The sequence below is a fragment of the Melospiza georgiana genome, chromosome 9 (assembly GCF_028018845.1).
Source record: "Melospiza georgiana isolate bMelGeo1 chromosome 9, bMelGeo1.pri, whole genome shotgun sequence".
NCBI lineage: Eukaryota > Metazoa > Chordata > Aves > Passeriformes > Passerellidae > Melospiza > Melospiza georgiana.
Window position 1 is genome coordinate 8,655,045 of NC_080438.1, and position 21,661 is coordinate 8,676,705.

At 43.8% G+C, this 21,661-nt stretch overlaps 2 protein-coding genes across 5 annotated transcripts; one reads left to right on the top strand and one right to left on the bottom strand.

The window, feature by feature from the left end:
• Positions 1-2,773: 2,773 nt before the first annotated feature.
• On the bottom strand, positions 2,774-11,350 carry NPL (N-acetylneuraminate pyruvate lyase). Of its 4 annotated transcripts, XM_058029953.1 has the most exons (12): positions 10,664-10,747; positions 10,428-10,496; positions 8,728-8,801; positions 8,283-8,370; positions 7,176-7,233; positions 7,020-7,095; positions 5,980-6,072; positions 5,530-5,678; positions 5,293-5,339; positions 4,415-4,499; positions 4,077-4,116; positions 2,774-2,995 (listed from the first exon to the last, which is right to left on the bottom strand). In XM_058029953.1, exons 2-12 carry the CDS (start codon positions 10,490-10,492, stop codon positions 2,844-2,846), a joined length of 927 nt encoding a protein of 308 aa, XP_057885936.1. In that variant the 5' UTR covers positions 10,493-10,496; positions 10,664-10,747; the 3' UTR covers positions 2,774-2,843. The 4 variants fall into 4 exon arrangements, with proteins under 4 accessions (XP_057885936.1, XP_057885937.1, XP_057885938.1 ...); XM_058029954.1 differs by lacking the exon at positions 5,293-5,339 and having other exon boundaries at positions 2,894-2,995; XM_058029955.1 differs by lacking the exons at positions 2,774-2,995; positions 4,077-4,116; positions 10,664-10,747 and adding an exon at positions 11,235-11,350 and having other exon boundaries at positions 4,421-5,339.
• A 6,253-nt stretch (positions 11,351-17,603) lies between these two features.
• On the top strand, positions 17,604-21,653 carry HEBP2 (heme binding protein 2). The gene is made up of 5 exons (XM_058029793.1): positions 17,604-17,756; positions 19,482-19,566; positions 19,665-19,800; positions 19,910-20,075; positions 20,625-21,653. Exons 2-5 carry the CDS (start codon positions 19,492-19,494, stop codon positions 20,797-20,799), a joined length of 552 nt encoding a protein of 183 aa, XP_057885776.1. The 5' UTR covers positions 17,604-17,756; positions 19,482-19,491; the 3' UTR covers positions 20,800-21,653.
• The last annotated feature ends 8 nt before the right edge of the window (positions 21,654-21,661 follow it).

Sequence of the window (21,661 nt, forward strand, 5' to 3'; positions counted from 1 at the left end):
AGGGGCCGGGCCGCTCCCCCAGCCCGCCCTGCAGCGCCCCTCCGCCGGCTCCGTCCGAACCATCTTCTTCTTGGCTTGCCGCTGAATAGAGGGTGTTTCTCGAGCGGTCAAAATGTTTCAATTTATACAATTGTTCTTTTTCAGTGTTCTCGGTCTTTCTGAGAGACTTCTGAGGAGATGAATGTTTAATACGCTGGAATGAGTGAAAATAAAACAGCTCAGACGCATAACTGACTTCAGGGAGTTCTGCAGGAAATGATCCTTTAGGGATATTTGGGGTCACTGTTGGTGTGACTGATCTGATCCTGAAGTTAGGCTGTAGATAAGAAGAGGGGTCACAAAGCCTCCAAGTGATGTCTTGCACTTGCAGCTCACTCCGGAGCAAATCAGCGCGGAGCTGAGAAGTGATTTCATGTACCGCCTGGAGCAGGATCAGCAACTGCAGAGGGTGAGTGTGTGTCCTGTCACCTGTCATCCTTGCCCTGGGCTCTGTATTTTCCAGAAGGGCTGGAACGTAACAGACAGTGTATAAGGCTGGATTTCAGCACAAATACACAGCACGTTTTCAGCAGTGCTGGGTGTTCCACTGGGGTGGATGTGGGGGTGAGTTGTGCTGTGCCAGGAAAAAGTACAAACTATGATCTGTTCTTTGGCAGTTTTTCCTTTGAGTAAGGGAAAAGTGTAGAAAAGTGAGGCAAAGTATAGATGTGGAGCGGAACAGGCTGCTTTTTGGAGATTTTGGAAATGTCCTGGACTTTTTTTTCCAGATCCAAGAAGACAGAGAGGCTTTACCTCTGAAGAATTTTGAAAGTAAAATTCTGGAGGCAATCCGTCACAATTCTGTTGTTGTCATCCATGGTGCCACTGGTTGTGGCAAAACCACTCAAGTGCCCCAGTACATCCCAGATCTCTCTTCCCTCCTACCAGCCACCCTGCAGTCATTCTTTTCACGAGGAGTAGTCAGGGCATGGGCCCCCTTGTGTTTCAGCCACAAGGATCATCAGCCAGCAAGAGGATCAGCCCAGGACACAACAAAATGCACCTTTCAGGTGATATCGGATGACTTGCTCTGGTGAGACGCCACTTGCAAAGCTGCCTCCCGCTCTGTGGCCCCCAACATCAGGACATGGAGCTGCTGAATCGCCCCAACCCGGGCCAAGAGACACTTCCAAGCCAAAGTCCAAACCGTGGGGATTTGCTTTACTCAGCGCGCCGGGATCACTCCTCCTAACGGTGCACACCAGGCACGCAGCAAACTACAATATATGGTTATACACTATGCATATTCATTGTTTTCTTTAGAAAAGGTGTGGTTATGCAAAGTAAACCTTAGAATTATTACCATTAGCGCAGGCGCAGTGCACCCTGGTGGCCGCACTGAGGAAGGCTCCGCATCCTCCTCGATGCTCCTTTGATGAAGGCTGGACGTCTTCCTCGCCGTGCCCTTTTCACCTTTCCCCTCTAGGCATGGGCAGTCTCTTGTTAGCTGTTTCAGCGATTTCTCACTGGGTTTAGCAAGCTCTGTCCTACATTTTATGCAAGTTTTGGTCCCTGTTTCTTGCCAAATTTCATCCTTCGCTTGTGGTTTAATGTTTCCTAGCTTCTATATTGGCTACGATATATCTTATTCCTGCCCGAGTATGCCTGGACACAGCGCTTTTAACCCTTTCAGGAGCGAGTCCAGAGAAGGCCTTGATGATTGTCCATAGGCTGGAGCCCCTCTGCTCTGGAGACAAGGCTGGGAGAGCTGGGGGTGCTCAGCTTGGAGAAAAGGAGGCTCAGGTGAGACCTCAGAGCCCCTTGCAGTGCCTAAAGGGGCACAAGAGAGCTGGAGAGGGACTTGGGACAAGAGATGGAGGGACAGGACAAGGGGGAATGGCTTCCCACTGCCAGAGGGCAGGGTCAGATGGAATATTAGGAAGAATATTCGTTGTGAGGGGGGGGAGGCCCTGGCACAGGTTTCCCAGAGAAGCTGTGGCTGCTCCATCCCTGAAGTGTCCAACAACAGGTTGGATATGGCTTGGAGCAAGGATAGTGAACAGGGCTTGGAGCCTGGGATAGTGCAAGGTGTCCTGCCCATGGCAAGAGATGGAATGGGATGATTTTAAGGTCCCTTCCATCCCAAATCATTCTAGGTTTCTATGATTCTATGCCTTCCTAACCTGCATGACAGCATTCTGCACTGACACATGGAGGTGCACAGCTCAAAAAAAAAAAAAAAGGGAGAAATACCTGCTTATTAGTGATCCAAAGCTTGCTGTTACAAAAGGGGTTTCTCTTTTTAATTTTGCATTAAGGTGTATAAACACAGAGATTAGACAGAAGCAGGATTTTACATGCACAGACAGTGTCCCAGTGACTCTGTTGAACAGATACCAGCCTGAGCAATGATGGTGTCATACTGCTGTTTAAACCCACAATGTAGTGTCCTCATGGAGAGAACAAAACACAGCTGAGAGGGGGTCGAGACAGATCTTCCTCCTTTCTAGGCAAAAGTCATCAGCCCTCTCCTCCAAGTGGGAAATATTTGCTTTTGTTATTAAACAATCCCAGTCAGTCCTGGAACATGCAAAGCTCCAGGGGAGCAGTGTAAAATGTCAGGCCACATGTGCCCCAGCAAAGCCAGCCCTAACAGGAAGGGGCTTGGGCACAGTGCCAGTTCCCTGAAAGAAATCCTGCCCATCATGTGGGGGATGTGTCACATGGCAGATAATCCCAGAAAAGAAACCTCCAGATGGACATGGAAGTGAACAACATCAGTGTTGGACAGGAGTGTCAGGTTAATGGTTGGGCCTGATGATCCTAGAGGTCCTTCTCAGTGTAAAGACCCCATGACTCCATGGTCAGTCACCATTAGGCCACACAATGCTGTCCAGCTTGGCTTTGGCCTTGATGATGAACTCACTGGAGGCAGCAACAAGAGGAAGCCGTGGAGGTCCCATGGGAATGCCAGAAACAGAGGTCATCACAGCTTTAGTCTGTGCAACACCAAAACCTGGGCAGACAAAAGCAAAATCAGGACATTTGCAGACCACTTTCCTTCAAGCAGCCTCAATACAGGTGTCCAAAAAAGCAGCAGTGTGGATTTTCTGTGTAATCCAGTATCAACCAGGCTTCAAGCACTTCTTGGAAGTGAGAACAGGATAACTGAAAAGAAGTAACTGTGCTTGCAGACAGGAATGGCATTACAGTAAAAATGACACCCACTCACTACATTTTTTCATAGGTAAGCATCCCCCAGTACAGACTCACACAGAGCCAAGCCTTGGGACCCTGCTCTCTGGCCATAGCTCACAACTTCTTTTGTACCTTTGGATATTTAGTGTTTGCCTCTTCATCTAAAGGCTAAAAAATAATGCAATTTCTCTGGCTTTGAACCCAAGAAATACAACAGGCTCCAAAGCTTGTTGAGATTCATCAGGGCTTGTGTACGTACAGCAAACCCACAGCAAACAGTTCTCTTCATTAAATGTCTGATATAATTTAGTGTAAACATTTCCTGTCTGTTTCAGTCTCCCTAGATCACTCTGCTGGTTTTAATTGCTTTTTATATTTAAACTTGATATTGTTTCTAGAAATCATTTAATTTTAAAATGTTTTGGCCTTGTACAGTTGCCAACAAAATTCCTGTTTAATTACAGCAAGGCAAGAGAGAGAAGTATGAGAGCTATTCTTCTACCTGGGCACCACCATTTCAGAAAAATTACTGTAGAAATAAAGCTGGAAATGAGCTTTTGGAGATGGAAGGAAAAAAAAACCTAACAAAAAAATCAACCCACAGAAAGAGTCAAGATAAGAACAAGGGTAAATCACAGAGCCACAGCTTTAAACCTCTGAGATTTCACAGCAGAAGGAAGGAAGGGAGAGTGGAATCTGTCAGGGATGCTTGGTCAGCTCCCTTTGTTGAGCTCCCAACTGTACTAAGTTGGGAAACAGCAGATGCAACAGTTTTTCACTGCAAAATCTTTCAGGAAGGAAGTTCTAAGAGTACAGCAACATGAGAGTTTGAGAAGCAGAAAAGTTTGCACTTTTAGACATAGTGAGGGAAACAGGCAGTGTTTACCCAGTTTACTTACCCAGCTTGATGACAAAGTTGAGAAATTCCCCAGTGAGAAACTAGAAAAGACCAACAGTAATTTATTAACACCCTCAAATTTGAAGGTGTAAAAGCATCTAAAGCTACTACATTTATATCATTGCTCACTTGCATGGATGAGATCAGAGTTGAAGGGTAAGTGGTTAAAAGGTAGTGAAGAATGGCCAAAAAAGTGAGGAGGGATGAATAATAAAAAGGGGGGTCAGAGATGAAAGAATTTTTCTTTGATAAAGCTGTCTCAGCATGGATGAGAACAGCCACAGGAAAGCTCAAAGACAAACAAGGTTGCTCCCAGGGAGGCTGGGGAAGATGCTGTACCTGATACTGCTGTGCCAAGGCAAGGTCTGGCTTTGCAAAGGCTTGCAACATCAGATTGGTCTGTCGGCCTAAATAGTTGTATGTACTGCCAAAACAACAAACCAAAATTAGAATTGGTAAATGCAAAGAAGGAACTTAAAACCAGTGAAACAAAAGAAGTAACCACAGGCTTTTGCTGTTGACATTGTCATTATTATGAGAGAAATTAGTGGAATTTATGTGGGGTGCAATCTAATGTCAAGCATGTGAAGTATGCCAAGCTCCATGGAAGAATTAAGAGAGCTGATTTGTCTTCCCAGTTCTTTCCAAATGGAACTGCTTTCCAAAACTAGAAATAAAAATACATCATTGGGCAATAAGGAAAGTCAATCACTTAATTTTCCAGTTGCTTGTTGATTTAATGGATTGCCTAGATGGGAACACAAGTATCACACAGGAATCATCTCATCAGCCTGATATGAGGGGCAGAGAATAAATTAGAAATTAAACTCAGCACAGCCCTTTTCCTCACAGACTGCTCATGTGAACTAACAATTTTACCCTCTCTGGGATTTGGTTCCTTACCCAAGGCAGATAGAAGTGATTACCTACTTCAAAAGTTGCCATGAGGACAAAAATTACATTGAAATCTTTGGGTCAGCTTAGAAACCACAGCAATGATCATCCAAAGGAACATCATCTGAGATCCTGGGTTATATGAAAGTCCCATCACTAGGCCTGGGGCTAGATTGTACAGAGTCTGTTTGCCTCTGTACATCCCTATCCTGCAAAATCCTCCATTGCTGTGACTGAAAACAGTCAAGGAAATACTATGCAGGTAGTGGAAGACAAAACAGCACAGTGTATGTGTGAGGGGAAGGAGTCCAAGACATACTGACCTTCCAACTGCTCCATTTGCCCCTAGTGCCAGTGCACCCAACAGTTGCTAGTTTGGGGCGGAGGAAGAAAAAAAAGGTAAAAAAAAAAATTATTCATGTAATAAAATAAAGGGAAAAAAGGGGTGGTGGGAGGGAGCACCAAAACTGCCTTGCACTGAGTGTCCAGGGTTACTTCTTCCCCAAAGCTGAAGCAAGAGAGTACCTTAGAAGAAATTACTTTTAAGAGAAGCTTCTTACCTCATCCACCCCATAAAGAAATTCAAACTCCCCTGTTTCATTCTTGTGTATGCACTGTGCCAGGTCCAGGAGGTCTGTGTCACTGAACTTCACACCCTGGAAGGTGGGGATCTGTGCTTTTATCCCATCCAGCAACTCTTCCACACGAACTGTGCAGAACAGCAATCTCATATGAGGGAACACAGGCCTGTTCTGGGACAGTTCCCTGCCTTGTCCCCAAGAGCAAGACTTCATATTTTACAAGTTGTTCACTTTCAGCCTAAGTCCACTAAACTACACAGCTCCAAAACAATGAGTAAGACAGAGGAAAACTCTTTTACTAGATCAGAAAAAGTTTAGGAATGAACCAGCAACAACATATTTAAGACTAAATATAAATCCATGCTTTCAGAAACACCATATAACCTGCTTCCCAGAGCAAATGACCAAAGGTCTGTACTCTGTACTTACTCTTCACACCTGTTAGAGGAGGAATGTGATAGTAATAAAATGGCACCTCAGGGGCTTCAGATGCAACCTTCTGCATGAAAGCAATCAGCTCATCTAGAAGGAAACCAGCAGGGATCCCGTAAGAGAAGGTGATCATCCATAGGGAGACACAGTTCAGATTCACAGCACGGGGGCTGTGGAGAGCCCTCAGCTTGTGCACACACACAGCAAGTCATACAAAGCCCTTCACAGGTCATAAAACATTAAATGTGACATAAATCAGGGGAGGACCTTAAGAAAGGCAAAGACATTATTTCTTTTAAACCAAATCAGTTCCAGTAGCTCCCACTCATTCTCTTACAGGTGTAACTCAGACAAGCTCTCACATGTGCCAGGTCTGTGTGCCAAGTGGCCTCAGCAGGATCACTTGTGTGCAACAGAGGACAAGGGATCAAGTTCACATTCACCTCCCTGCGGTATGGTGCTTTCACATGAACATTTCCATTCAAATTCATTCAGACAACTTCTAATATTTCTTTTACAACCCTCCACTTCATGTGGTTCCTTCATGTGGTTCTTTTATGTTATTGTCAGGATCTTAAGGACAAAAAACTCAGTTTGCAAGTTTGGAGGTAACCTCAGACAGACAGAACCAAGCCTGATCACCTCAGTAACAAGAGCCACACCTGTGTATCAGCAGTTGCTCAACTTGGTCAGTGCCCAGCAAGGGTCACCATGGAACCAGCTGCTTCTTAGTGAGGCCCAGATCAAGCATGAACACCAAACTATCCATTCAGAACACAGACTAGTTAACTAGACCATTCTTTCCAAAAGCAATTCTTCTTCTTACAAAAAGCTAACAAAATACATCCCAAAAGACATCCTTCCCATTTCTTACCAGGACAATTCTGCTATCTCTCCTCTTTAAAAAATGCTTCTTGCAGGTTTTGCTTTTCCATTACAGTTGAACAAACATTATTATCAGAATATTTTCCAAAGAAAGCACATGACGTTAATCCTTTATCTATGACCAAAAGGCCTCAGCAATCTCATCTACTCACCTTTGTTTGTGGGTTTGAAGAAGAAGGGGGCTATGACAGCAATGCCATCAGCACCTATGGCTGCTGCATGTCTTGCCTATAAAAGACAGAGTGGAAAGTATCTAAGGGTACATCTGCTTCTATTTATCACACACAGAGTGAAAAATATATACACACCAGCTCTTGGCACTCTGGCAGATTCAGTGCTCCCACATGAATGATCACGTGGTCCAATCTGCACAAAAAAAAAAAACAAATTCAGAAGATTTTGGGGAGGGTACAGTGATGATGAACTACCAGCTGCCAAAATTACTTGCTTCAGCCCAGGCAGCCACAGAAGAAGAACCTAAAAAAAGAGTTGAGCCTGGATTGACCTGATGACCAGAAACATGGATTAATGCTGACAGTGACAAGTGCTGGTGGAAGGAAGAAAAAAACATTTGTAAACATGAATCACATTGGACTTCTTGCTGTAGTGCTTGCAAGGCTGTCAGAAGGGATGAATATTAGCATTTTATTAGGAAATTTGAAATTAAGACATAAAGGATTTAAGGGGAGGCTGGGAAGTTTAAAGGGAATCAAAGCATATCTTTACTTTCTAGACCTATTTCTCTAGACCTACCAGAAGAGTTCAACCTCATAACAGCACCTTTGACTGCTTGTCTGCTCCTGCAAAGGGAATCCTCCATGCTCCAGTCCATCAACCCCACTGCTGTTTTTCTGCTTTATATCCATAGGAGACATGGACATAAAGGCTATGGATCAGAAGGCCATGATCCTTCACACCAGTTTATTTCTCCTCAATATCCAAAACACCTCCTCCTCTGCACATCCTCTGACCCAGCATCCAAGAGAAAGGCAGCAGTGAGGGGTATAAGGGTGTGACTGGTACAAGAAAGGGAGAATGAAGCTGCAATTGGATACACAGCTGCAGATCCAGACTGAATTCTTTCTTCTGTTACTAATTTTGTACCTTTAGGGCATGTCACACCTTAGCTTCAGTCACACCAAATAATGTAATATATAAAAAGGCCAAGCCCTTTCTCATTCCCCCATCTCTCAGTGTACCAAAGAGAAGGATTCTCACAAGCTCTCTGAGCAGCAGGAACACACACCAACTAACTGGCAGTGGCAAAAATACACTTCTGTGATAAAGGAGTTGGGGAACAAAGCCCAGCAACACAACACCAAGGAAAAAAAAAAAGGCATCAGCACACTTTATTTTCCAATCAGGCATTATTATAACATAAGATCTGGAACCCCCATTCCCTCTCAGTTACTTACTTGTCTTTTCCCTGGCACATCCATTCTTCTGCCAACTGCTTCCTCTCCTGGATGCTAAGGGATAGGCCTTCTCCTGTTGTGCCATTCACTGTTCCAACACAACAAAACACAGCACACTGGCTGAGGCCTCACCTACACACATGGGTTTCACTGAAGACAAGAACTAACATTTTTCAGTTGGGAAGAATCATTCAGATCAGTCTTCTCTGCCAACACAACATTATCCATTCATCTTTGGGAACATCACCTTATGAATGCACCTATTTTATCCCCCACAGAAATGGAGTGTGGGCAAAAGCAGATGCCTGCAGTCTCTCCACTAGTGAGTATAAATGGCCAGGATGATCCCACATCCACATTCCCTCCCACTACAGCTCCTATTAGGTAAGACATCACAGGATTTCCATCCAGGTGAAAGGCCTGTAACACAGTTTCTGTTACTTACCAAAAATGTTCTTCACATTCTGCTCATTTACCAGATAATCCACGTACTGACGAATCACTGGGAGGTTAATTTTTCTGCAATGAAAGGAACCACAGCAACCATTAAGCCCCCACCCACAGTTATTTTAAACTTAGTGATTAAGAAAGCAAAAAAACCTCATGTATTTTGAAGCCCTGATTTTGCACACACACAGATTACCCAGAGGTAAGAAACCCTTGACATCTGTTAAATATCTGAGGGTAGCAGCTCAGCCTTGAACTCTCTCTTGCAGTTTCTGTTCCTCCTGACAAATAGTTCACTGTTCCAAACTTTTACTGGGAATTGCTGCAGGCTTATCACAGCAAAGAACTTTTTAGGGAGATGTGAGAGAACAGGAGACACTAAAACCTCTTCCTCTTTTGAGGGAAACAAGAGTCCTCTCGAGAGCACAAAGTTATTTGTGCAAGTGCTGGCAAATGGTTAAACTGCTGGATGTTATAACTGCTGGATACAGAGAGGGAAACGCATCCGCTGGATGTGACTTTGACCTCTCTCTCATCAAAGGATGAGGAGAGCAACAGAATTCCCTGGCAAGAGGGGAAGGAGAATTCTTGGGTTATCTTCTATGCAAGACAAATTCATTTTGTTTACTAGTGTGTAATATTTCACTGTTGTTTTCATTTGTCAAAAATACAGACCAAACCTATGGCTGGGAAGTCAATTCTGATGTCTTGATAGGTTTTATAGAACATTCAGAATTCCATAGATGCCTTCACAGAACATATCTGACAAGGACCACGCAGTCCAGGCAGAGGGCTCTGGTCACTCTCTAAATATCACGTAGCAATAAATTTAGGTCATAATTAAAAAAAAAAAAAAAAAAAGAAATCAGAAATAAGTTTCCTTTAAAACAAGAATCCAAGCATCCAAGCAGTGACTGCAATGGAATGAGTTCCCTGACTAGGATGGAGCCTTATTTTTCAGCACATAAAGTAAAGTTCACTTTTGGAGATCTGTACTAGCAAATCTCCACTGTGTCTCTCAAAAGCATGTACAGATCCTGACACACCCCCCACAAGAGCTCAGAGTTCTCTTCTGACTCCAAACAACTCAGTCTTGCAACATCAAAATGCAGTGAGGAGGCTTCTGTTTGCCATGCCTGCTCTGAAGAAAGCTGAATTTCAAGTTTCAATTTGATGTTATTTTTAAAACTGTGCTGCCCTTGCAGAATTTTCTTCAAGTTTAGACTAACTTCATGTGCTCATACACACATGACTACATGCATGACTTAGCTCAGATAGAGAGAAGTCTAAAAGGCCTTTGGATTCTGACAATTATTTTCTAGCTCTCAAGAGCTCTTTGTAACTAGGACTGCAATTTTCCTTAACAAACGTTAAAACAGTGCAATGCTTTACACATGTAACTGTACTATGATTTAATTTGCACCTACAAAGCAACAGAAAAGGAGAGAGACTGATCCAAATGAGACTGATCCAAACCCAGAGCCATAGTACTTGCTGGCAACAGGAAGAAGCAGAGACGGGAATCTAACTCAGGGACCAATTTAGTAGTTCCACCAATCACATCAGAGATTGATTAAAAAAAAAATAAAGAAAAAAAACAGGCAAGAAAGCAAGAAAGGAAGCAGATCAGTTCCAAATAAGAAAGAAGGAAAATAGGGGTGGAAGGAAACAATAATCAGTGCAACTTTGACAGCTCACCCATCCGGAGTCATTGGAGTGATGGTAGCAGCTACGAGACCCTTTAACTTCTTTCGGGGTGCCATTGAGCTGTTTGGGGAGAAGGGAATAACCGGGATTACCGCCTGTGTTCAGGCGTTCCTGTGGAAGGGTACAGCCCCCGGGGGCCGTGCAGCCCCGCCGGGCAGCTCTGCAGGGACCGGCCCCAGCCATTGCCCGGAACCGGCTGCGGGGGCCCTGCCCCGGCTCCCCCTCACCTCGGGACCGCCACAGCCGCGGCCGTGCGGGAACCAACAGGCGGGCAGGAGGCGGCGACAGCGCCGGGGACAGCGGCCGCAGCTGACGGCTGCACAGCCGGCCCTGCTCAGCTCAGCCCAGCCCAGCCCAGCCCAGCCCCGCCTCCCCCTCAGTCCAGCCCATCTCCACCCAGCCCGGCCTCTGCCTGCCCCGCAGCCCCCCATGGCCCCTCAGCTCCACGGGCTCCTACTGCCCGTGCTTCGTGCAAGAGATAAGCCTGGCTTGTTTTATCCGTAATTATCTGCAAACTTCAAGATAAAAAAGAATAAATGAACCTTTAAATATGAATAAATAACAGGATGGAGACAAACAAAATCTTGGAATGATTTGGGTTGGAGTGGACCTTAAAAGGTCACCCAGTGCCACCTGCAGCCATGGGCAGGGGCACCTTCCACTGTCCCAGGGTGCTCCAAGCCCAATCCAGCCTGGCCTTGGCCACTTTCAGGGATGGGGCAGCCACAGGTTCTCTGGGCACCCTGTGCCAGGGCCTCCCCAACCCTCACATGGAGAAAGCTGTTCCAAATATCTCACCCAACATTGTCCTCACAGCCCTGCTGAGGTACTGGAAGCACTCCCAATGACAGTGCAGTGTCCCTGCTCTGGGACACACAGACAGATCCATGTCCCTGTGTGAGAAAGGCAAATGGAGCTCAGGCTCTCTGCTCCTGCCATGCAGCCCAAGGTGGTTTTACCAGATGTGTGTCCATTGTGGAGCATGGGCTCCATGGCAGTGATGCACAGCACAATCCTCCCCATCCCACCAGAACTGCAGCTGGGCCAGGATTAAAATCTGCTCCCAGCAGATCTGACCAGCAGACTACTAGCATCCCCTAAGACAAGGTACTGCCCCGAACAGATTCACAGCAATAAACCTCCAAAATAAATTTTTAACAATTGTCTTCAGTGTGCGCTTTCAGATCTTCCATTAGAGTGTGTTTTGAGAGCAGCCAGTGCCTTCAGGGAGAACAATCCCTTGTTGTGTGATTCAGGAGCACGTTTTCCGTGGATTCACATAATAACCTCAGGAGTTTGGGGCTGTGGTATTCCTCCTCCACCCCAAAATATGCTCACTGTGGGCTGTTTGCATGCAGAGATTACTCTCTGGGTTTCTGCTTATTAACAGCTCCTTACAAAGTACATACATTTCCCTTTTCTTAGAGGGTCATCTTGATCTTCCAGAAATCCCCTTTCTCTACATTCTTCCATTCCCACTGGTAATTTCTCTTTCTCCAGGCTCAATAATTCCATCTCTGGCAACCTTTTCCACCTCCCCAAAGCACCAGTATATTTCTAGAAGTTCACAGACAGACAATCCAGTGCTCTACAGAGCCATTTAGAGGAAGCCCTCAAGATTTCCTGAGTATTTTAATGCAGTTTTATTGCTATCTCATGGTGTTGACAGCACGGGAGAGAAGCTTTACAGTAGCCTGAAGAGGTTTAGAGCTACTGAGAACCCTGCAGGAGTCAGAGATTGGCATAAAAGGGTTTTAGAGCTCTTTGGAGCTCCCCAGAGGAATTTTAAAGCCTTCTGCAGGAGTTGAGAGTTGTACAGTAGAGATTTAGAGGCATTTTAGATGCATTTAAAGACATATTAATGCTGCTTACAGCAACACAGAGAAGCTTAAGATCAGTTTAGGGGAGCTTTGAGGTGCTGAGAAGAGGTTTAGAAGAGCTAAAGGAGTTTAGTGCCTTACAAGAGTTCTGGCACATTTCACAGGACTTTAGGGCTGCTTAGAACAGTCTATAGGATATTTGGAGCAGTTCAGAGTGTTTTAGAGGGCTTCAGAAGAGTTTTAGCACTGTCTCTAAGCAGGAATTCCAGAACTGCAGAAGAGTTCTAGAGCAGTTGCAAGGAAACTGGGAAGGGCTTGAGATCTATTTTGAAGCATTTTACTGCTACTTTAAGCATTATGTTTACAAGCATTAGTGTTTGTAAAGCACTAAACTACTTTAGCTCTTCTAAACCTCTTCTCAGCACCTCAGAGCTGAGAAGTTTCCTTCAGACTTTTTGTTGTTGCTGTATTAACTTTTCCACTACTTTCCAATACACTGACTACAACTTACCACACCTGAATTTTACTTCTACTTTCCCCAAATCACAGCTCTCTCTACTCATATACAGCTTTTACATCTGAGCTATCACATTTCTCAAGGAGACTTCTGGTTTGGTATAATTACACTACAGTCTTGCCTCTTTGTCTCTGCAATAACCAAATGTATCCAGATGTAATTTTCTTTCAAAGACAGACCCAAGTCTATTTCCAGAGAAATATGAAGTACTAAAGCCTAAATGAAAATTCAGAAAGACAGTACCTGTTAAAGTGATGAAATTCTCCTAAATACCATCATGGCTGGCTGGTATTCAGAAGTACATCATTTGGAGAATTGATGTGATTATGTCATTATGCATGTATGTATGTACCTACCTAGCTACCTACATTTACTCTGCTCTCAATCTAAACCTGCAAAAATCAAAATACTGACGTCCTGGATATTAAATTTTCATTTTAAGTTTGCTGTTGATTCTACCTGAAAACCTGCCAGTTTAACTGTTCTAGAGTTAAGCATAACCTGGAGGATTTTCCTAACTTAGCATTTTCTTAACTGTCTTACACAGACATTCCCTGACAGGGAGTCAGAACTATAGGCTCTTCAAAGTCCCATCCAACACAAACAGTTCTGTGATTCTCTGATTCAGGTTGCTGTGTCTGTCACATGAAAGATGTTTTAACATGCCAAGTTATTAATTTTTTAGATGTTAAAGTGCTTTCCCATTAGCAGTCAACAAGAGTATAATCCAATTTATGTCTCTGGAAATAGACTCAACTATCAGGGTGCACTAGAGCAGAAGTGACCAGTGGCAACCAAGAGAGAATCAGGGATGTTCCTCTTGAAGGAAAGCTCACCTCTGAACACAGCCAACAGTGCCACCTGCTGCAGAGTGCAGCACGGGCTCGTTCTGGGAACACACAGGAAGAGAGCGCAGGTTCTTGGAAGAATCTACCTCTGAAGGCTTTACTCACATCATCTAAAGAATAGAAACACCCATCAAAACCCCACACCCACCACCAATATCCCCACTGTTAGATGATGGGAGAGTTCTGATATGAACCACACTCATGCCAGTAAGATGAGGAAGAAGCTCAGGTGATAAACCCTCAGTTCCACTTACCTCTTCATGCCTTTTTGGAAGTGGAAGTGATTTTAAGGAGAGTATTTCCTTTAACATATTAATCCATACTCTGTGTTTCTGCCCAGGCAGCTGTTGCCTCTTCAGAGCTGTGTTTACAAATAAGGTGTATTCTGTCACAGTTTAGGCTTAAGTCCCTTCTAAACCATTTAAAAAAGCAAAACCAGCAATGCAATAAATTTGTGTCAAGACTTTCTTTCTAGCAAGCACTGTTATCTCTTTCCCTTTATGAGATATTCCTATATTGAAGATAAAAAATTAGCTTTTTTCATGCTCTTGTTTCTGAGAAGAATCAGTCAATAACAGAATGTGGATGGATTTGTAGGGGAAGATGAATTAATTTCCTCTCAGTGATCAGAGAAGACTGGAAGATTCTGTGGATCTAGGCAACTTCTTTCACTGGCTAAAGTTTGCTGAGCCAATTGCTTGTGGAGTTTAGTTTCTAACTAGATCCCAGAACAGATACATATTAAAAATAAACCTTGTTGTACAAATAAATCAGTGAATAAAGCAGTATATAAAGCTGAAATAGCTTCTCTCTGGGCTCCATGCACAGAAGACAGGTTGGTTTAGGATTGTTTTTCATGGCTGCTGGAAGCAAGGATTCATTTAAGATTAATTATCCAAACCTGGAATGGTTTCAAAATGTGAGCTTCAGCAGAGAAATCTTGGAAAATGCCAAGTCAGGAGTGCTCTGGAGTGGTGTTAGGTGTAGGAAGATTTTTATTTGGTCAAGAGCAGCCAGTTCCATGTGTTCTCTGATGAAGTGAGCACAGAATCACTCATTCAGCAAGATTTAGGTAACACTGTCACTGAGTGAGCAGGAAGATGCAGTAGTTTCACATCACTTGTGACAAACTAGCTGGAATCAGGCAGAAATATGGACAAAATCCACACACACATTTCCAGAGAGCAGATGACTTTAGGCTGAAGGTGAATCCAATGGTAACAAATTCCCCTGTTGATATAAAATGTGTAGGAAAGAGGATAAAGCCTAAACACAACCTCACTGCAGTTATGGCATGGATTTCCTTTCCACAATTCCTAAGGATAATAAGGAACCTCCTTGGAACAGTACTACAGTACATTCAACTGCTTCTTTAGAAGATGGTGTGTTTCTGCTTGCTCATTTTCCATGCTGAGAGTGAGGATATAAAATGGAGGCTTTCTTTAGAGCAAGGAGGTAAGAGGCTTGTTTTGGGAGATGAATTTGCAGTAAACCACAGTACATCTAACAACATATAAGGACACTTCTACTGCCCTGGACAGTAAACACAGTAACATCACATGCTCATCTCCTTTGCTGTGAAGTGACATTTCTGCACTATCAGATGAGCATATGTTTACTAAAGTAAAGGCCATTTATATGTGGAAAGACTCAGTTCTTTTGAATTAAAATAATTGTCAAAGATTCTCTGACAGGCTCAAGCAGCAATGCAAAACTGCTTGGAGCTTTGTGTTGAGACCACTTGATAAAATATCTGTGTGGCCACACATCCCTGTCTGCCCCTCACACCCCCATTCTTCACATCACACTGCAGACTTCTCAGCCACAAGAACATGACTCAGAGTTATCATTAACCCCACTGCAACAACACACTTCTCCTGGGTTCCTCCAGTCCTGACACAATTAGGTCAGTGGAAAAGATTCCTGCTTGTGCACACAGTCTGTGCTTGCCTCTAGGGATGAAGGTAACTTAGAACACAACTGCATCAATGTGACAGCAGCAGTTGTAGTGCTGCCACACAGCAGATGGAAGCAGTTTTGCTGTGGAGAATGTTGCTCAAGGTCTTGTTACAGAGAGGAAAAGTGGAAATCACAAGTGATCATTTCACAGGTTTGTCCTTGTCCTTATCCAATCAATGTTATTATTTAAGTACCAGCTCATTACAGTGCTCCTGCCCAGATGAAGACAGTAAAATTAAGGTACAAACCACATACCTTTATCTGCTTGTGCCCTCATCTCTGCTCCTTAAGGCAAGGGAACAGAAAAACATTGCTTTGTTAGCTGTTCTAGAAAATGCCAGCCAAGTCCCAGACACATATTTATGCCATTACACAGAGGTCAAAAGTCACAGAGCCTTTGGGACTTAATGGCTGCTGTGTGCTTGGATTTTCCTCTATTTGGAGGTACTAGTGAGAATGTGTGTCAGGTTGCACCATAATCCCATCCCCATTCTCTAAGTTTTGGAATGCATATAAACAGAATACATGTCCCCATGCCTGCCCTACTGTCTCATGCAGCTGTTGACATGTTCTCTCAATGTTTATGTGTAAAAACAAGAGTGCTGGAAAACAACCTCTTGGGAAAACACTGGGGATTGTTCTCCAGCCTGGGGGTGCTCCACCAGGAACAGTCAACTCTTTGTCAGGGACATCAGCTGGACACACAAACTCGCTGGGGGTTTGTTCTGGGCCTCTCTGCTTCAGAAACCAAATGAGAATCCACTCTGGGCTTGCCTTTATCTACAGAGTTATTGCCCCCTTTCCAAGTTAGTACTTCTCAATGCTCACCATTGGGGTAAATTTGTGCAGATTTGCCAAACTATTGTTGCTGGGTATTGTTTTTCATATCTGGAGGTGCTCAAAACCACTTCCCTCCCCAGGGTGACAGGATGACATCTCACCTTACCCCAGCCTATGACTTTGCATGCCTATGGCTCCTGAGTCAAGACCAAGCAGCTTCTCCTCCTCAAACACCGTTCTGCTGCTCCTGTTTGACCCAAGCAGAGCAGGTAAAATGGAGAAATATTTTACTCCATAAAATAAAAAGCACAAAGCATGCAGAGAAGTGGTTACACATTTCAACCTGTTTGAATAAACTCCAGTAGCAAATAACTGTACACCACCTTCTTCTGTGGCTCTGGAGAGGTTTGTGCCTTTAGAGCTAAATTCACAATTGCTTTTTGGCATGGTTTCACTTCCCTTTTCAGAACAGGAGCGTATCACACAGCATCCTGATGAAGTTCTCAGCAAGCAAAGAGGGTTTCCTGTTAAAAAGTCATTCCCAGCTATTGATGTAAAATGCCCCAGAGAGCTCAGCTGAATTTGGCTGCAAGGAATTTGCACAAACCATGACAAACTGAGAGGTGTTCTCAGAACACAAACTGTGCAGTTTAATCTGCCCTATTGTGCTGGTACCAAACTCTGTCTGGAGCTGCAGCTGGCTAAATGAAGAGCCCAGCCTCGCTGTGTGTATTATAAGCAGGACAGGATTTCACAATAGCTTTGTATAACCCCTTTGTGCAGATATCCAAGGGCTAAGAGGGCTGATTAACCTCAAATGCCTCTCAGAACAGCCAGCCATCAGAGAACACTGTCTGTCTTTCATAACATGCCAGCAAAAATCTCGTGAGGATGGTCTCAGCAGAGTGTGCAGCCAGATTTCTACCTACCCTTCACCCCTGTGGTAAAAAGGAAAAGCTGGCATTCTGTATAGCACCACTCTCCCATAATCCAAGTCAGGTGGGGGGCAGAGACACATTATTTATGTGAAATCCTTTCTCCCAAAGCACAAAACCTGCCACTGACCCCGTCATAAGTGGGCATGCAGCCATGGCAAACAGGGGAAGTTACACAAGGGTGCAAAACTGTTTATGGAGCCAGATCACACACTAGTGCCAGTGTTGCCTTGTGGATAGTAGGTGGGGCCTTTGGCATTTGCGTGGGGGCTCTCCAATGAGACCCAGAGCAGGACAAGGCTCCAGCCTTCTGGTTTTCATAACAGTAGCCCCCTCCAGTAGGGTTGAGGCATGGGAGGAGCTTGCCCAAACTCAAATAAACACTGACATGCAGCATCTTATGAAGATGTGCAGCCTCCACAGGACACACTGCAACAGCTGGAAGGACAAGCACTGAAACTGTAAGTATGTCTACCTTCTCCATTTCCTTAATAGCACTAGTAGTTTGTGGCATGTTCTACCTGCACTTACTTGTGCTAGCAGTGTAACCTGCAGTAGTCCCTTGGGCCCGTGCATTAACAGCTGCAGAAAATAAACTGAACACCCTATGGACATATTTATATGAACAGATGGACATTTCAAAGTTCAGCTTTCCTGTACATCTAAAAAAATTCAACTGTATCTGGAGGATTCTTCTGCTTGTCTCTCCCATCCTAAAGCATTGTTTTATGTAATTAAAAAAATATTTCTAACATGCAGTCACCGACAGTACTGGCCATAAAGTTACAAAATGCAGAGCTGTGAGGTTCTACCCAGTAGCTACAGAAAGGTTATGTTGGGAAGCAGCTGGAATTAGCCAGTAAAGAGAAACCATTTTGCTCAGTAGCTAATACAAGTGTGAAGTAGCAGCACTGTCTTTAAAGTGGCAATAAATTGTTGGAGGAAGTTTCAGTGTAATTGCTCGTATTTGCTTCTAATGATAAGGATTCCTGCTTTATGATGCTTTGTTGATTTGTAAACACCATGGATGAAGGCTATTAATAGAGTACAAGTGTGCAGCAGTCCCTGGTGACCACCATGCTGGTCAGGTCTGCTGGAGATGATGCACCTTCAGGCTGGGACTGGGAAGGGAAAACACCTGCCCTTACCACCAGCAGCTGTGTCCAGCTGTTTGATTCTGACCATCCCTTCATCTGTGCTGACAACTGAAGGTGCTGCTGGAAAAAGCTCAACAATGAAGCGGCTCCACATATTACTTATTTTACAGACTCTAAAGGAATCCAGTACCACCAGGGTTTGTGGCCTTTTATGGTGTGTTTTAACAAAAACTTTTCAACCTCATATCCCAGGAAGTCTTTGTAGCCATCTCTAGGCAGGGTATAGAAGGGGATTAATAGAATTTAACAGCAGTACGGATATTGCAAGATGCAACAGCCAAGAAAGTGGTTATGCAGCACAAGGCAGTTGATGCTGACAATCCAGATAATCACTGAATTATGTGCTCTTTGCAACATGAAGGGTGAAGGACATTGCAATGTAACACAAGGCAGAGACTATCAGAATGTATATCATACACTACAATCTGCCTGGTTAACAACAGAAATCATACATGGAGGCCACTAAAATCTCAGCATTTTACCAGATCTGATCATTTAAACACTGGTTTTGAATATTTTCACCCACTTTGTTTGGGACAGTGTTTTTAAGTTTTCACCTTTTTTCCTCCCATGTGAAGCCTATCAAGGAAAAGTCATTTATTCAGAAACGCAGAACACCTCATTTATCTAAAGAACTCTGAGGCTAAAAGCCTTTTAGAAAGCCATCACCTATCATGAGAGGCCAACTAAAGAGCACAGTCAACACCAGATAACCTACCAAACCATTACAGCTTTTTTGTCTAGGAGCAAACAGACTGAAGTCCTTTTGACTTACGGATTTCCACAAAACACCCACTTGCAGGATCTCACTTTGTTGGCAGGAAATAGCTTTTTGTCACAGAGAAGTAAGGGCAGCATATACTGAAAGAACACCTCCTCCAGTAGAAGTAGTTTCTTGGTCCTGGTGCTCTGTTCCTGCAGGGCTCAATGGCTTTCAGCCTATTTTCAGGCCTTCCACCAGCTCAGCAACAACTGAAAAGCCCTAGTGCCATATTAAAGAGATACCAATGAACTGTGTCTGCCTTCCAGCTCTGGCAAGATGATCAAGTCCTTCAAGCAAACATTTCTGTCCCTGGACCTGCAGTCCCCTCGCTGGAGCTCAGCAGAGGCAATGGTAACTGCAGCAATACTTGTATGCTGATTTGGAAAAAGTAGCTCCTCATTTCTGTCCCCACCCAGCTCATGGTGACTGTGCCTTTTGCTACCTTTCAGGCCAAGGACTATGAACTGCGTCAGTACGAGACAGCCAAGTGGGTCAGCACGGTCATCAGGGGGGAAAGCCAGAAGGAAGCAATGCGCCAGGGCTTCTGGAAACTCTTCCACTACCTCCAGGGAAAGAATGAAAAAGGTAGGACAAGCTGGTTTTCAATGAAAATAATTACTAGTTAATGAACACAAATAATGAACAATAGAGGGGCTGGGAGATGCAGCTTAAGACTGGTTTTCCTTTCCTCTAGAAATGAAGATTGATATGACTGTGCCAGTGACCTGCCTGGTAAAATCAGGCTGCACAGACTTCAAGATCTCTTTCTTTGTGCCATTTGAACACCAGGACTGTCCCCCCCAGCCCACTGACTCCGATGTGTTCATTGAGGAACATAAGGCAGCAGCTCTCTTTGTCCGGTGAGCAGAACAGCACAGGTGACACCACGAGAACCCAGGCAGTACCTGCCCTCATAAAAGTGCAGGCTACACTTGCTTAAGACATGATTAAATATGGATAGACCCTGCTGTTCAGTTTTAACTGCTAAAACCCAGCCCTTAGGCAATCTTATGCTTGGGCGTCTTACCATAAAGACGAGTGACCAAGTTGTGAAACAGAATTTTTTAGAAGGCACTTGAAAATTGCATTGAGTTTCAGAGATGCAGCCTCCAGAATAACCTTCTGAAGACAGTTTGTTTTATGGAATATCTAAACCACTCTCAGCTTTTTTATTTGTAGTCCTGAACTGCCACAGAATACACAGGGCAGTTGGTACTTGGGTGCTTACTTTAAATCTTACCTTAAAAAACAAGGACCCGTGCTGCTTGACTGCTAGTTCAGCATGGGTAATTACTAACTACAAACTGCAGCACAAGTGCTCAAACTTGCTTTGTAAGTCTGAGTATTCTGTCTGTGAAAATAAAGCCAGGGCCTTGAGCCAAAACATCTCTTTTTCTCACTTTTACCAGATCCTTTGGTGGATTTGCCTCCCCAGAGAAGTATGCTGAGGAAGCTGATGCCTTGGCCAGAACCTTAAGAAACAGAGGCCAACCATTCCACGAAGATTTCTTTTATACTGCAGGCTATGACAGTCCCTTCAAGCTCTTCAACAGGCATAATGAAGTGTGGTATTTTAAAAAGTAACACAATGGGAGAATATTAAGTGGCTACTAATCAGCTCTGGATGAAAACAGACCTTATTATTGGCTTTTTAGTGCAGAAGAGTTTTAGTTCACATGTGGACTCTGTCCAAATATATTTTCTCTAGGATGAAGTACTTTTCTGGATAAAAACATTTTAAAATGTAATTCAAAATCATACCAGATGGAGTGGGTGGGAAATGTAACAAATTCACTCCTCCTATTGAAAGATTCTAAGCCACACTAATAATGTGAAAATAATCCTGCTGAATTTTAAGTATGTAGTTTATTTCTCATTAGAAGTGCTACAGCAGTAGTTGAAATGTTATGGAAAGGGAGTTCTTCATAACTGACTTTCATATGCTGACTTTCCTCATATTGACATCACCCCTGAGACCAGGGAGGAATTTAAATGAACTTTTCAGAAAAGCAAGCTTCCCTTAAGGAGCATTAGAAAGCAGAAACATAATGGCAGGCCTCAGTGACTTCTAAACAGTAACTGTTGTTAATTAGCATTTGAAAATCTCCCACCTCTGCAACTTTTTCCCCCTCTGAAGACCAAGTGTTGTGTTGTTTAAATCCAGAACCCTTGGAAACAGGTTACCAGGTCCAAGCTGTACACTTGTTCTGAGAAGATCTCCACCTCAACATGTAATACCAGGATTACTGGTAGACTATTACTTTAGTAGCAAATAGCCAAGTTTAGCTCTCTCATTAAAACACTTGAAATAAATACTCCTTAACTTATTTAGCTTTCTCAAAAATATGGTGACTTGCAGCCTGCACACCAGCAGTATTTGACACCTCAGTTAAGACACTTGCAGAACTAGCATCTAGCCTAGTTTAGTACCTGCTCTAAATTAAGC